The 16754-nt window shown below is 43.0% G+C and overlaps 1 protein-coding gene across 1 annotated transcript in view; it reads right to left on the reverse strand.

Moving 5' to 3' along the window:
* The window catches only part of INTU (inturned planar cell polarity protein), a 438220-nt gene that overhangs the window by 318953 nt on the left and 102513 nt on the right, over positions 1-16754 (reverse strand). The window contains exon 2 of the mRNA XM_086962184.1: positions 3613-4202. Within this exon, the coding sequence (XP_086818310.1) occupies positions 3613-4202 (590 nt within the window). The remainder of the gene's footprint in view (positions 1-3612; positions 4203-16754) is intronic.

A 16754-nucleotide genomic window follows, 5' to 3' on the forward strand; every position in this document is an offset into this window, starting at 1 on the left:
CAACGGCCCCAACAACACTGGGATGCCTGGCTTCACCTTGGGGTCTCCCAGGAGGGGCATCTCACAGGAAGAGCAAGGAAGGACACTCCGTTGCTAGGGCAGCTGTGCGCTTTACAAGTATACTACATTTACAGGATTCGTGACTTGCCTCTCAGTTTACTACTAGCATTGCAATTAGGGCAGGGGCAAGAGTGTCTCTCCGTTCATGTTTAAACACTCACTTTTATTAAATCTATTACTAAGACATGATGTGGTAGCACACTGTCATTTACAAACAGTAAATTTCTAAGAAATTGACAAAAACCTTCCCACTACCAGGCAGCTTCACTGATAAAATGATAGTGTATTAACAATTATCTTTGAAAATTGGGTTTCAAAAAATATTTATCGTTTGCACATACCAAGTAAAGTGCTCCGATTTTGTTTTTCATCCTATTAAAATATTTTTTTCATCACACAAAAGTACAAAATCTGAACTTTCACAACTACTGAAATTATTTTGATATGTTTTTACAGCTGACGTATTAGCTATTTAAATGTGTGTCAAGTAAAACCTGATACCCTATAGTCTTCCATTTCACACTTCGTACAGCAGGTCAGACTGTTCACTTTATAAAATCCTGGAACTCTGCAGTCAGAAAAGGAAAAGTTATGGGAGACTGATTTTTAACCTCTGTCACTGAAAACAGAGCAAATGTGACAAGATAAAAACGTAATTTAAAGGCATTTCTATTGCTCCTTCACTTTCTGACTGGACTGAACAGAACACCTGTTCTTTGCCAACTTGCCAGAACAAGAAATGTAGGTTCTAAATATAGCTGGACCGGATAAAATTTGACTCGCCATAGCGAGTGGGTGAGTAGAGTTTTCGATGGCTGCTGAGAAAACGCAGGGAAGGTGACAAATGGCCCCCTCCTATATCTTTTTTGTAATGGCCCTGGGGGACGGGGTCCCCAGTGCCTAACAAGGCTCGGGGGGGGGGGGCCTCAAAGCCCCCCTCGCTTTAATTAAAACAAAGAAAACAGGCCTGGTGGATGGGGTCCGCAGGGCCTGAGAAGGCTCGGGGACGGAGGCCATGCACCCTCCCACCTGTTCATAAAAAAGGCCCTGGGAAATGGGGTCCCTTTTTAATAAGGCTCACGGAGGGGGGGCCTCGTGACCCTCTCCCCTTTGAATTAAAACAACTGCCCTAGGGGGGAAGGCGTCAGGGCCGGACTGGGAACCAGAACCGGCCCTGGCAAAGTGCTCGGTTGGCCCCCCTCACCCCCTCCGGGAGGAGAGGGGAGGGGGGAGAGGTGCGACCGCGCTCTGTGACAGGGCCGGTTTTCGGCCGTTTTTGTTACAGGGCCGTTTTTGCAGCATAACGGCCCTGTAACAAAAACGGCCCCAGGGGCCCAAAACCGGCCCCCAACCATGCGGCCCACTGGGGAATTGCCCGGTGCCCTCAACGGCCAGTGCGGGCCTGGAAGGCGTCCCCTCACCTAATAAGGTTTGGAGGGACACGCCCCCCGTCATACAAAAAAGCAAAGGTAAAGAAGCGTTCTAGTTAAGTGAATTTGTCAGTGACAACATTAACATTTTGAATGAAAAAAAGAAAGAAAAAAAAAGAAATTCACCAGTTATAGTTAGCAGCGCTAACTATAACCTGCTCCCCATTCACTTCTTACGACCTCATATAGTACAGTGCTCATGACATGCTCTATGACATAATTTATGACATCAACGATGACATCACCCAAGATTCATTTGTTCACACTGCTCTATAAATGGGTAAAGCATTACAGCTCTGAAAGCAAGTTCAAAATAGCTCAGAAGAATATGAGGCATCATTAATACCATCACAGAAACAACTCCCATAGGTGTACAAAGCATGGGTTATGAGCCACACTGACGCCTATACCATACACTTCACGGGTAGCGAGGTTCACATTAACAATCAACCACAGACATATGAGAAACCCTCAATGCATATGGTGTTCAATCTGGACACAACAGTTCAGAGAAAGTCAGATTCCTAAAAAAACTGAACGTCTGTTTCAAAACGAATGCCCTACTAAGGACAGCTTTTACCTGTATCCCACCCCTGACATTCACTAAACCTATATTGAGAAATGAAGTTGATACGAGAAGAGAAATAAGAACTATAAACGGTATTCACTTCATGGAGAGAGTTTACCCTGTACCACACTGTTGGCAGACAGCGAAACTCTTGTGAGAAATACACTGCAGAGTATTAAAAAGTATCAACTACGAACAGTGTACACTGTGCAACACTTGTTAAAAAGACATTATTTGCATAAAATAAGCAAAGCCTGAAGTTGCTAAAGATTATACTACCTGCAGCCTTAATACTGTAGTGGAAACTATAGATAGCCAGCCCATCTTCTGAAGCAAAACAAGCACATGTGCATAGCGTAATACATGGTGCGCATAGTCTTCAATGTTACATAGAAATTGTCATGCTGAGAGGATTCTGTCTAATACCTCAAACCTTCTTACAGTACTTATGCTACTGCAGGTATAATATTTACACTGCTGCTAACTTTTTCTGCAGAGCCTAAAAACTATAGAGGAACGTAATGGACACAATTTGTCAACCGTCATCTGCACTCGGGGTACTCGTCAATCCAAACATTTATATTGTGTTTGGTAACTCTACACACCTATGATGCATTATGGGCATGTGCATTTTGTAAACATTTACACCCATTAGTTGGACCCAGGCTGTAAAAAAAATAGATAGAAAAGTAAAATGGTATTTATCCGCCACTATGTAAACTATAAAACAAACTCTCACAGTCATTGGACTGCAAAAGAAAACTACAAGTCCCATTATGCCTAATAATGGGCTAACATGGTCGAACAGCATAAAAAAGAAAAATGATGATGGAATCATGATACTGTGAGCAAGACCTTTTCGGTTGAAATGCGTTGGTGGTGGTTGTGGTGAAAATTGTGCTGTAAAAAATAAATCAAGTTCGAGCTAACTGACTCTCCTGATATATATATATATATATATATATATATATTATTATATTATATATATATATATAATTAATTGTTCTGCTGTTCATCTATGATTACAAATACCAGTAAGCATTCATGCTGTTAGTAATGGAATATAATTGGTAACGTGTAAAAAGTACTCACAAAATGAAGGGTGTACCAGAAGTACTCTTTCTATGTCCATGTTGATAGTCATGTGATTCACAAAGGGTGTTTTACTCACATTGCATAACTATAAAAACATGGTTGACGCGGTGCTCATTGTGTGAACAAGAGCACATGATTCTCGAAACGCGTCAACAAAGAAGGTTGGATTAAATAAATCATTTCCTGCCTCAAGCCGTGGGGTCCGCTTCTCCTTTTCGCCATTGTGGAGGTTTAGAAGAAAATTGCGCTGATATATATTTTCATTAGACATAAAATATCAGCCTTTCTTATGAAATAGTCAAGAGACTTCCGGAAAAATGTAAGAGACATGCTAAACTATACACAAACAAGGCAAATATTAGTGTATGTAAACAATGAAAGTAAGCACAGTAAGCAGGATAGTAAGCCAATATCATTATCAAGTTGCAACAGGAAGATCAGACTAAGAGGTGAGCTTACCAATCATAATTTGACCACTTTTTATTGCTGTGCTGCCAGGAACTAGACCGTGCACTACAAGTTTCTCTTCACTGTTCCAGCTGGCCGTTCCGTCGTCACTACTGTCCTTTTCCACTCTTCTGCTATTCAGTGAAGTCTGATGGACAATTCCAACCAGTGCCTGCAGAAGGCATAGCTGCTCTCCTGCACTGTCCGGCAGCCGGTCTGGATTGACATAAATGCAAACATCCTTATACCGCTGTACCACGACCCCGCTTTTCAGACTGGATTGGTGTTTCAGGATAGAAGTAGGTCCAGATATCTGTTCTGTTCTTCTGCCTGAAACCTTCTTAATACTATGCTTTTGCGTTAGGACTTTCTTTTTCAAAATCTTGTTAATTATTTTCAGTCTTGGTTCTACCTTTTTATTGTCTTTCTGTTGACCTTCTTCAAGGACTTCTGCCTCATTTTCACAAAACCGAACATGGTTTATAGACGGCAGCGAAGAAGAGTTGACAGACAGAAGAGTTTCTTCCTCGCCTTCACTCAGTTCCAAATAAAATAGTTCTCCATTTTTCTGCACGCTGTCTATCCACTCAGGTTCCAAATCACTGCAAAAAAAAAAAAGAAATTAAATCTTAGTTAAATCATGTGAAGGTTCTGCCCGAAGAAAATCCTAGTTCTAGCTGACCAAAAGAGTCATTTTTCATATTCTTTCAATCTTTACTATGGGAATGGCAAGTAGAGGCTTTCCTCTTCACAGAAAGGGATGGCTTGCTAGTAGTGTTCAATCACTGCAGCAGCAGAATTCACAGAAGCAATGCTCACTGACCCATACACCCACAGGCGTCACAGGGAGTTATTTGAATTGTACATGAAGAATGGTGTTACTCAATCACTTTCAGGCATCTCTTTCACCACTACTGGCAGCGCTCCTTGTGTACGTATGTTTGCAACCGCGCACACTGTTTGAAAGCGCTCTTTAAAATTCATGAAGCTAGTCTGCTGGACCAATTTTTTTCCCCATTCTTTCTAACAGAAAGCAAACAATGCCTTGCTTTTTCAACATGATACAGTAGAAGGGAAATGTCACCAACAGTATCCCTTCAAACTGGAAGAGAAAAACGTGAATGCTCTTGATTAAGCGCCTGTCTATGTTTACCAATATTTGGGACCATTTCATCGAATTGGGCATAATTTCTGATAGTTGTAGAGATTAGGAACTTCTATAATGTCAACATGTCTTAGGTGTACAATAGAATCAGTATAATCAGATAACTTAACCAAACATAGACATCTCGACAAATGACCTTTGGTCAATGCAAAGTGCTCTTCATTCAACACCCTCCTCCGTTGAACAGTCTACCTGGCTTTGTTTTTATTTTAGTGTATAACCACATTCTCTTAAAGAGAGCTTTTGTGGCTGGCATCAGGCTATTTGGATCTAAAATGCTGTGGTGTCAAGTGGCATTTTATTTGAAATCAACACGTAACAGAAGGGAACGCCTCCAAATCCTTTCTTTTGAGGACTGGTTTTAAAAGTGCACTACTATTCAAATGCAACAGTCCCATACTCTTTTCCTAGCATACTACACTCGAGTGGGAATTGTCGATTAAGGGATACAAACAAACGAGTTAGGTGTAGATGTATTTCTTGTGTTTCAAGAGAAAGATATTTGAAGGAAATGTATCCAAAATTAATCAGACACGCCACTCTCTTTACCAAACGTCAAAAAATAGGATATGCCCAGGTTGTGTAGTTTTAGTGGATTCATATTCAACTGTATGAGGATTGCTATACTACTATTTGCATAGGGCTTCCCCTGCTGCTTGTTGTAAATGCATAGATACATTGCCTAATTTGTTGTTTTATGACTGGCAACCATTTTCCAGTGGGTCCGATTGGCGATCTACAGATTTCATTAGGAATTGGCCCCACTTGTTAAGTGGGCACTCCTTTGCATTTATGGTTCACAGAATTATTTTCAAGCAAGGCAATCGTTGATACTGCTGAATACTATTCTTCTAGTGTGTTATATTTAATTTGGTGTAATTGCGTTTTGATAACGATTTCTTCCATACCGGAATGCTCGAATTTGGAAACCTTATTAATGTAATAAAAACAAAATAATACACTCTAACCCACGTCAGTTAGCATCAACACCGAAATCAAGGGTAAAGAACAACTCAAAAGTGACAAATCACTTACAAAAACTCCATTTTATCCCTCAAATGTTTACACCTACATCGGCATACATTAATGAGCAGAAAAAAGTAAATTGGAGAAGATACAAAACAGTGCTTATACCCGAGTATAGTCGAGGGTGGACCATAGTAGAAATTAACAAGCATTGGAAAAGCTAACAGGTCTCGCCTACTCGAGATCTAATGACTGTCATTTTTTTTTCTAAGCACGTTGTACAGCAGCATGGCTGCTGTGCAGCATGGTTGAAAGTAAAAAGAAAAAAAAGTGCTTTGACAGGGCCAGGGTTGAGTGTCATAGTGCTTTTTTATAAAAGTCACATTCAACCATGCGGAACAGCAGCCATGCAGCTGTACAACAAAGCTAACAAAATTATTGACATAGCCAATAGATCTTGCATAGGCAAGACCTATTGGCTTTGCCAATGCTTGCTTTGATAGAGATTGTGGTGCGTGGAAACGATTCACAAACTAATTAAATGAACACCAGAGTTAAAGTCCACTGGTTCAGTATGCGTCCATGTCTTCCCGTGCAGACTCCAGATGTAATGTAATGTAATGTATGTATACTTGTAAAGCGCACTGTTACCTCGTTACGTGGTGTCCTGGCGCTGTATACCGCTGGGGAACCCATCCTGGCTTTCCCTGTGGGAGGGCACCCTCAAGGTGAAGCCAGGCATCCCCGGCGCTGCTGGGGCCATTGTGGAGATTAAGCAAGCTATTGCCCAGAGTTGCAGAGTGGGACCCATGGTTAGCGTAGGCACCTAGGCGAGAATTATCAAGTCCGCGGACATTGACCCAAGACCCTGCCGCGTTGGGAATTGAACCCTGGTCCCGGGCCGACTTCTGCTTCAGGGTCTGCCCCTTCTAACCAATGAGCCACACTTCTCCACTCCAGATCAGTTGACCTGTGTGGAGAAGGACTTGGGGAAACAGTGGTGAAAGTTAGGAGAGATTGCTGAAAGTAAGCAGAGTAAGCCTATTATCAAACACTTGAACCTGCTAGAAATCCCACCTGTATCATTGCACTGTGCAGTATACCCTGCTTTCACCAACAACCATGAGAAGAGTACCTTCTGCTAAAAACTGTTGGTCTTCAGCAGCAGTTCCACCGCTTAAACTGCCCAACAATGAGCAGAGTACAAAATATTAGCACTGCAAGTATTGCTGATATATCCACTGCGAGCACTGCTGATAATGAGCAGTGTACAAAATATTAACACTGAAAGCTTTGCTAGTAGAACTACTGCTAGCACTGCCAACATTGAGCAGAGTTGATATATTAACACTGCGAGACTTGGGTATAGCTACTATTACCACTGTCGACAAAGAGTAGTGTGCAAAATATTACTACTGCAAGCCCTCTGAGTATATCCACTGGTACCACTGCCAACAATGAGCAGTGTGCCTAATGTAAACAATGCAGGTGTTGAGCAGTATATCAACTTCTAACAATGAGCAGTGTGTCCAAATGTAAACAATGCAGGTTTTGAGCAGTATATCAACTGCTAACAATGAGCAGTGCACCCAATGTAAACAATGCAGGTTTTGAGCAGTATATCAACTGCTAACAATGAGCAGTGTGCCCAATGTAAACAATGCAGGTTTTGAGCAGTATATCAACTTCTAACAATGAGCAGTGTGTCCAAATGTAAACAATGCAGGTTTTGAGCAGTATATCAACTGCTAACAATGAGCAGTGCACCCAATGTAAACAATGCAGGTTTTGAGCAGTATATCAACTGCTAACAATGAGCAGTGTGCCCAATGTAAACAATGCAGGTTTTGAGCAGTATATCAACTGCTAACAATGAGCAGTATGCCCAATTTAAACACTTCTAGACCTTAGTAGTGCAGACTGCTTATTCTGTTTCCCACTGTTGTCACTGTCACAGAGTATTATAGCCACTGCATATACCAGAATGTCTTGAAAAAACCCACCGACCCTGCACCTTAATGACATATGCAGTCACCCTCCCTTCCATCGCTTGAAAGCCCCATCCAACCCCCCTCTCATGCCCCAAATCGCCTTCTTTCATTAAGGAGAGGTTCACGTTTGAAGATTTTTTGTCTCACTGCGAGGCAGCGCTGGGGGCAGAGGGCAAAAGTAATAAACACTGTCCCAGTGTTTCTGTGGTGATTTTAATGTTTGCTGTAGCAAAGCAATTATCTGAGTAGCAACAGGACCCAACTGTGGTTGATAAGGAGCTGGCTCAAACCCTGCGGTTCAGCATTGTACAGAGAGATTCCAGTGAAAGAAGTCTCCGGGCCTGCAGAGCCTGGAACGGCTGGAAAAAAACAGGCAGAAAATAATGCCTGTGCCCTGAGGTGCGACACACTGAACGTAAGGATGGAAGGATTAATGCTTTTTATCGGAGCTAGTACATTTTCTCTTAAATTAATACGTACTCCTTGTTGACTGGTGGATCCCGCCCATTGACTGAGAAGAACAATAGTTACTTACCTGTAATCTGTGGTTCTCCAGTATTGGTGTCTTTCATAGATTCACATGCCTGAATCATTCCCCGTCGTCGGAGTGGGAGTCCCACGGTACATAAAAAAGCAATAATATGCCATAAATATGTAGTAAATACCAATATAAACAAACCAGGAAGTAAAGTAGCCAATGCTACAGTAGAAAAAACGTCCACATCTCTGACTATCCCAGTCATTTTGTATAGTCCAAACTACAGCCAATCAGCCAATCAGGCGCTAGCACCCACCAGAATGTTCTCCCCAGAGGCCCAGGCTCTCAGATTTTCTCGCAAGGAGTCTAGGTAAACCAAAATAGCCTAAAAGCCTCTGAGGTGAAGGTGGGCGGGTTGCATGTGAATCTATGAAAGACACCAATACTGGAGAACCACAGATTACAGGTAAGTAACTATTGTTCTTCTCCAGTATTAGGGGTGTCTTTCAAAGATTCACATGCCTGAATCAGAGTAAATAGCAGTACAACATTCCTTTGCTCTTAGACGCTATCTTGTATTATCATGCATATGACAATGGTACAATAATATATAAACATAACATAGGCGTCTAAGAAAGCATAGAGGAGGAGGGAAAAACAGAGGCTCACCTTATTTAAAAAGATTGCTCAACACTGCTCTTCCCACCGAAGTATCTGCATCGCTGCTGCTCTCCAGGCAGTAGTGCTTGCTGAAAGTATGTGTGCTGGACCAAGTTGCCGCTCTGCATATGTGGTGCAGAGGCACTCCAGCAAAGAGGGCCGTTGATGACGAGACCGCTCTTGTAGAATGCGCTCTAGGCAAGGATTGTAGTGGTTTTCCTGCTTGCTGATGACACAAACCAATTGCTGAAGACACCCAACGAGCTATAGTCTGGTTACTGCGTGTCCTTGTCGCATTTTGCCATATGCTACAAAAAGCTGATCTGTCTTACGCAATGCAGCCGTTCTCTGAAGGTAAAATTTGAGGCATCTCTTGATATGCAGAGAATGTAAAGACCTTTCTGCTGTCGTTTGAGGATTAGGAAAGAATGTCTTTAAACACACCGGTTCATTAAGGTGAAAGTCAGATGGGATTTTTGGTATGTATCTTGGATTTGTGCGAAGCACAACTGAATTAGAAGTAAACTGCATATAAGGGGCTTTGATGGTGAAAGCTTGAATGTCACCGACTCTTCTCGCTGACGTTAAAGCCAACAGAGGTGCCACCTTCCAAGAAAGGAATTTCAGATCCACCTTATGAATGGGCTCAAAAGGATGACGCATGAGCTGAGAAAGTACCACATTCAAGTACCATGATGGAGGTGGACGCCGAACAGGCGGGAACATACGGAACGGACCTTTAAAGAATTGCTGTATTATCCTAGAAGAGTATAGAGAATTAGACCCATCTTACCGGAATCTGGAAATGGCCGCTAAGAACACCTTCAGTGTGGAGTGGGCCAAACCAGACTTAGCCAATTGGAGAAAGAACGGTAAAATTTGTTCTGGTCTCGCTTGAAGTGGATGCAACTGAGCCTCGCGACACCAATTACAAAACCTTTTCCATTTTAACTGGTAAGTCTTTATAGTTGCAGGTGCTCGGGCATTGGCTAAGACCTCTTTACAATCCTCTGGGATATTTAAATGAGCAAATTCGACGTGTTGAGGAGCCAAGCTGCTAACTTCAAGGAGGCTGGGTCCGGATGACAGATTTGACCCTCCTGCATTGTTAGAAGATTCGGCAGAGTCCGTAATTGTATGGGTTTGCACTCTGATGGAAGTAGGAGCTCTGTGAACCAATACTGGCGAGGCCACCTGGGTGCGATGAGAATTAGACGTCAAGGTTGTTGTTTCATCTTCCGAATGACTCTGGGAATTAGAGGGATCGGTGGAAACGCGTAGGCAAATATTTGGTACCAGCTCATCGAGAGTGCTTCTCCGCAAGATTCCTTGTGAGGAAACCTGCTTGCGAAGAGTGGGCATTTGCGGTTCTGCCTCGTCGCAAACAGGTCCAGCTCGGGTTGACCCCACTCCTGAAAAATTCTGTCTAGAGTGGCCTGATGAAGTTCCCACTCGTGATTTGTTGTTGTCGCCCTGCTGAGTGAGTCGGCGAGCACATTGGACAATCCTGGAACGTGTATTGCTGACAGAGTGATCCCTTGATGTAAAGCCCAACTCCATATTTCCTGGGCTTCCTGTGAGAGAAGGGCTTATCTTGTGCCCCCCTGCTTGTTCAGGTAATACATACTCGTTGTATTGTCTGTTCTGACAAGTACCGTTGATCCGTGAATCACTGTTTGAAAAGATTTTAAAGCCAGGAAAATTGCGCTCAACTCCAAAAGGTTGATATGCCATCTCTTTTGTTCTTTGCTCCATTTGCCCTTGGCTGTCATTCCTTCCAGATGAGCTCCCCAACCTTCCAGAGACGCATCTGGGTTGATGGTGTAAGCTGGAATTTCCGTTAGAAAAGAACGTCCTCTTTTCAAATTGCCTGTCTGTGTCCACCATGCAAGAGCGTCTAGCATTCGGCCAGTTATGTGGATCTTGTCTTCGAATGACCCTGTCACTTGAATCCATTGAAGACTGAGCTCTTCTTGAAAAGGACGCATGAGCAGACGACAATTGGGTATGAGAGGGATGCAAGATGATAGCATCCCTAGGAAAGACTTGTAAGTCCTTACTGAAACGTACTCTCTTTTCTGCAAGTCGAGGGCCATCTTGCAAATCTTGTACTGTCTTTCTTTTGAGACAAAGGCTTGGGTGAGCTGAGTGTCTAATGTCGCTCCTAGGAATGATATTCTCTGTGATGGAACAAGGTGTGACTTTTTGAAATTGACTGTCAATCCCAGGTTTTGAAATAGCGAGAGACATTCCTGGACATGCATAGTAGCTGTCTCCAAAGAACTGGCCTTTATAAGGCAGTCGTCCAGATATGGAAAAATCTGGATGCCTTTTAAACGAAGATGCGCCGCTACTGGTGCCAACATCTTTGTGAATACACGAGGCGCTGACCGAAGTTCAAACGGAAAACTTTGAACATAAAGTCCCTGCCAGCCACTCTGAATCTTAGAAATTTTCTGTGCCTGGGGAGAATCGGTACATGGAAATAGGCATCCTGAAGTTCCAGGGAAGCCATACGGTCGTTTTGGGACAGAAGCTGAAGGATTTCTTGGAGCGTTATCATTTGAAAGGATATCTTTTTGAGATATTTGTTGAGGGCGCGTAGATCGAGGATGGGACGCCATTCCCCTGTCTTTTTCAGAATGAGGAAGAACCTTGAGTAGAAGCCTCTTCCTCTCTGTAACTGTGGAACAATCTCGATTGCGCCTTGCCGAATCATAATATTGATTTGGAAAAGAAGCTCCTTGATGTGAGCTGGTGGGGGACCTTTTGGGGGTGAATTTGGAGGAACTTTGATAAACTCCAAGGCGTGACCTCTGGTTACAACATCCCGAACCCACTTGTCTGTTGTAATTTTTGACCAATTGAATGATAAATGGGATATTCTTCCTCCAACTCTTGATGGTATATTTGTCAGAGGTGGTGACAGGTGACTGTTCTCATTGTCTCTTAGCAGAATCTTTCCCCTGGTAGGAAGATCGTCTTTTGCCTTGTGAATAGTTGCCTCGTTGTCCATAAGTGTGTTGCCTATACGGCTGGTATCGCTGATTACTCTGTGAGGACTGGTAAGAGCGTTGCTGAGAAAATCCGCCTCTATTCGAATAGGACCTCCGTCCTCTGGCGCCACGAAAGGACGATCTACGAAACTGTAGCGTTCCCAGGCATTTTACAGTTTCTGTATCTTTTTTAATGGCCTGCAGGGCTTCGTCCACATGTTGCCCAAAAAGATACTCCCCATCATAGGGCATGTCCATGATCTTTGCTTGGACTTCCTGTCTGAAAGCAGTTGACTTCAGCCAGCCTTGCCTCCTTAGCACAGCTGCTCCTGCTAGCTGTCTAAAACCTGTGGACGCGACATCCACTGCTGCGTCGATCATTTCTGCCGAGACGCACTCACCCTCATGAAGCACTTTCATTGCTTCCGATCTCTCTGGCTCTGGCAACTTTTCCAAAAATGGAGATATGTCTGCCCACATCTGTCTTTCGTATCTCGCCAAAATTGCTAGCGAATTTGCTGTTCTGACAGTAGTCGCAGCCATTGTGGACACCTTTTTTCCAATAGAGTCAAGGCGCCTTCCATCCTTGTCCGGTGGAGCATTGACCTGAGAGGCTGGAATTTTTGATTTATTTTGTGCCGCCTGCACAACTACAGATTTGATCTTTGCCTGTCCAACAAGGCATGCAGGGGATGTCTTGGGTGCCATGTATTTTTTCTCCAGCCGTGGCATGACTGCAGGTAAAGAATTTGGCGTAGACATGATCTTTATGCCTTCTTTCCAAATAAAGTCAATTATTGGGATTGTTCTTACTTGTTTGTGTGGTTGATCTTTAAAATCATATAAAAAAACAGTCTTGCTGTGCAACTTCCATAGCGATCTTAAATCGTTTTGTCGCTCTATCCATGACCAGGTGAAAACCTCCAATGTCAACAGGTGGTGAATCCGCTGTGTGAGGAGCAGTTGGTGATGGGGTCTGTGTCTGATAATTATCCCACTCCGGCATTTCTGAGTCTTCATCAACTTCCCCTTCCTCTCTCTCATCATCATCATCATCATCAACTGTCTGATAGGTATGCTGGGATTGAGCTGGAGATGGAGGGTCATTAGTGTGAGCCTCAGGTATTGGCGTCAGTGACGACTGTCTAGGAATTGTAGAAATTGAGACATGTTCTTGCGTCATTGGAGTCGCTGGACGTGATTCTGCAGACTCTGATGGAGGAAACCTGCGGTAATAATCACTCAGCATATATTGTAAATTATTAATAAGATCTACTGGCATTTGTGCCGTAGGTATTGGAGTAGATGTTTGACCCCTTTGTACTGCAACGAACTGATCATCCTCCTGATCATCCTCTTGCGTCTTGATGAACAATTCTGAAGGACTTCTGGCTACTCTGAAATTGCCATCATCATCAGAAAAGTCCTGATCTCTTTCCTCATCTGAATATAGTAACTGATCAGGTAACTTCAATGGAGAAAGAGGCTGCAATGTAGAGCTTCTTCTTTGTAGTAGTGACGCTCCTGACGACTGAGAAGCGTCATAAGCAGTATGCGACGTAGCAGACCACACCTGTATATCCGTACACGATGATAAAAGTGGCGTCGACGGGCCCATCGTCGACGGTATCGTCAACGGAGGTTTGACCTGTGTCGTCGACGGAGCCATCAGTGACGCGGTTGTTTTCGTCGACGATGCTCTCGACGACGATGAAGTTCTCGTCGACGATGAAGTCGTCGACGATGGTAAAGCTGTCGTCGACGGAGGATTCTTTGTCAACGGTGCCGTCTTCGACGACGATGAACTTTTCGTCGACGGCAAGGCTGTCTTCGTCGACGAGGGATCCTTCGACGGGCTTAGCTTCGTCGACTGCCTTATCTTCGTCGACGACGACGAAGGAACATCGACGCTCGATGGTTGGATGGTCGTCGACGAGATGGGTCTTATCGACACAAACACCCTCGTCGGCGAGGAAGCCGCCAACGTCATTATCATCTGAGGCTTTGGAGACAAGAAAGTAACCGTCAACGTAGATGCAATACTGTAGACAGGACCTGTCGACGGAGCCGTCGTCGACGATGAGTCCGTCGTCGAGGTTTGAATCTGAGGTGATATTTTATCTGAGTGTCCTTTAGATGACACAGGCTTAGCAGACTTTTTCAGGGGCGATTTTAATCCAGAAGTAGAAGGTGCAGAAACCTTTTTCTTTGATGAAGAAGAAGAAGAAGGCAGGTCAGAGACTTTAACTTTTTTCTGCATCTTAGCCCCAGGAGAAGAACTCTTTTCCTCAGTCTTTCTCTTGATGACACAGAGGAAATAGAAGCCACTCTTCCTACCTCAGAAAGAGCATCGTCCTTTCCTTTCAGTTTCTGCAACCACAGCAGCAAACGACCTTCCCTGTCTCTGATGGTCTTCTGTGGAAAAGTCCTGCAGATTTTACAGTCTTTCACCTCATGTTCAGGGTAAAGACAATATATACACTTCTCGTGGGGATCTTCTTTAAAAAGCCTAAGCTTCCCACAAGAGTCACAAGCTCTAAAGAGAGACTTTGAAGACATTCCAATTCTGAAGAAACACTGGTAAAGTTGAGAAGTACTGAGCAGAGCTCAGGGAGACTCCCTTTCACACGACGTGCGGTAGAAAATCTGAGAGCCTGGGCCTCTGGGGAGAACATTCTGGTGGGTGCTAGCGCCTGATTGGCTGTAGTTTGGACTATACAAAATGACTGGGATAGTCATAGATGTGGAAGTTTTTTCTACAGTAGCATTGGCTACTTTACTTCCTGGTTTGTTTATATTGGTATTTACTACATATTTATGGCATATTATTGCTTTTTTATGTACCGTGGGACTCCCACTCCGACGACGGGGAATGATTCAGGCATGTGAATCTATGAAAGACACCCCTAATACTGGAGAAGACAAAGTTCCCGCCCACTGCCAGACTGGGCAGTGGGGCTTGAAGAATGGAGAAAGAAAAAGTAACTAAATCATGTTGGAGTAGCTCTTCACTAGAAATAGTTAGTGAAATATGGTGAAGGGGGTGGGGGTGGGAGAGGAGGGCAGGCAAATATAAACTCAAATCTGCAGTGACAACAGTGAGTGTACACCATAAATCAGAGCAACTGAAGGGGAGAAGGGGGGGCAGAAAGCATGAGTACATCACCCACAATGAAATGCAAATCACATCACTCTGAATTGCTTTGGGATTTACAGCAACTCACACAAGCATTTTAGGAACTTTTTCAGTGTGAATAAAATGCATTTACAACACAAAACACACCAATACACCACGCTGGCCAGGGCTTGTATCAAAAAATTAAAGGAATATCGTTTCCTTAAATGATAGTTAAAGAAACAGAAATGATTAAAGAAACACAGCGATATTCAAACTAAACTCAAGATGTATCAGGAATGTGTGTATGTCTGCATTCCAGAGAAAGCCTGGAGTAGGTAATGAGTTTGTGAATTGTTAGTGATCCAGGCTGGTGGCCGCTGGGTCTTCTCAAGTTCTCGCTGGGATACTGCATTCCTCAGTCTGCAACATGAACTCTTGGGCCTCTTGAGTTCATGTCCAGAGTGCTTTCCTTTCAAAAGATTTACAGCATTTTTACTCGGTATGTGATGAGATAAGATTAAGATTTACAGGTCAGTTTACAAAAACAGAGCAAGAATGCTCTGCAAATGAAAAGGGAATCTTCGCCAAACACAAGCAGAAAAATAAGAAAAAAATATTACCCCAAAACAAACAGATAAGCACCAATGGGGAAAGATACCAGTAGTTAGGTGCTGCTCCGAAGGATGAAACAAATTGATAAAAAGGAGGGACAAAGAGGAAAGATTACCCACTAGCAAGCAATCTTTTTTAAAGGACAATCGAAGTAATGAATACAAGGGCAATAGGAGGGCTAGAAGCCCACAAAGTGCATACAACATGTCTTGAAGAAACTGAGAAAGCGCTACCTAGGCTTGACCTATAAAAGGACACCTTCATCATTGTTTGCCCAACCCGGCAAAATTAAATTTGATCTTTAGTTCAGCACATCAGAGGCAAAGAGATTTAAAAGTGATGACGTATCAGAGTTGGCCTTTTAGCTCCATTCTGACTTTGCTGATAATTGAAAATGGTGATTCCGGCTCTGGAGATACTGATATTGGTTCTCCTATTCAAGACCATTTCCAGGTTTCAGGCCTGTTATGAGGAATGAAATGCAGGACCTGGAAATAACAAGTCCAACACAACATGAGGTTCCCAATTGAGTGCACATTTTCCTCCAATTTGAGCAGCAAAACATTTATGTGAAAATCATTAATTGTTTTTAAAGGTGTGGTATGGAGTGCAGTAGAAACCCCATAGGGATCATGTTTTGCTCTACATGGAATTAGGCCCTACATTTTTGTGGATACTGAAAAACTTTGCTAAAAGCTGGACTGCTATTTTTTTCCATTTAATCATTTGGCAAACCTTCACTGATTTTTGCCTTTTTAGTATCAATACTAGGATAACAATTGGGCCCTTGGCCTGTTAATATTTAAAACTCATTAATTTTCATCACCACCTGAAATAAACTTTCATTCGTAGGCGTTTATGCTTAGTTCCATTTAGGCTGCTTAATATCCTGTTTAGAGAACTAACAGATTATTTTACTAGATGTGCCACCCGTAATAAAGGGATACAAATGAAAAATAATTTTCTGTATTACTAAAATATGTGTCCCTCCAAGCAGAAAATCACCTACATCTAATGTTGCTTTTGTGCCCTAGACAAAATACCTTCACTTTTCGTTTTGATCAAACCATGCTCCCTGGTTTTTAACTTTATGTACTGGTATTGGAGCATTGTCCAGCTCGGCACGTCAGTTGAAGGGAACATTCTGGATGTTTTGTTTTATTTATCT

This window comes from Lissotriton vulgaris, chromosome 3_1 (assembly GCF_964263255.1).
Source record: "Lissotriton vulgaris chromosome 3_1, aLisVul1.2, whole genome shotgun sequence".
Lineage (NCBI taxonomy): Eukaryota > Metazoa > Chordata > Amphibia > Caudata > Salamandridae > Lissotriton > Lissotriton vulgaris.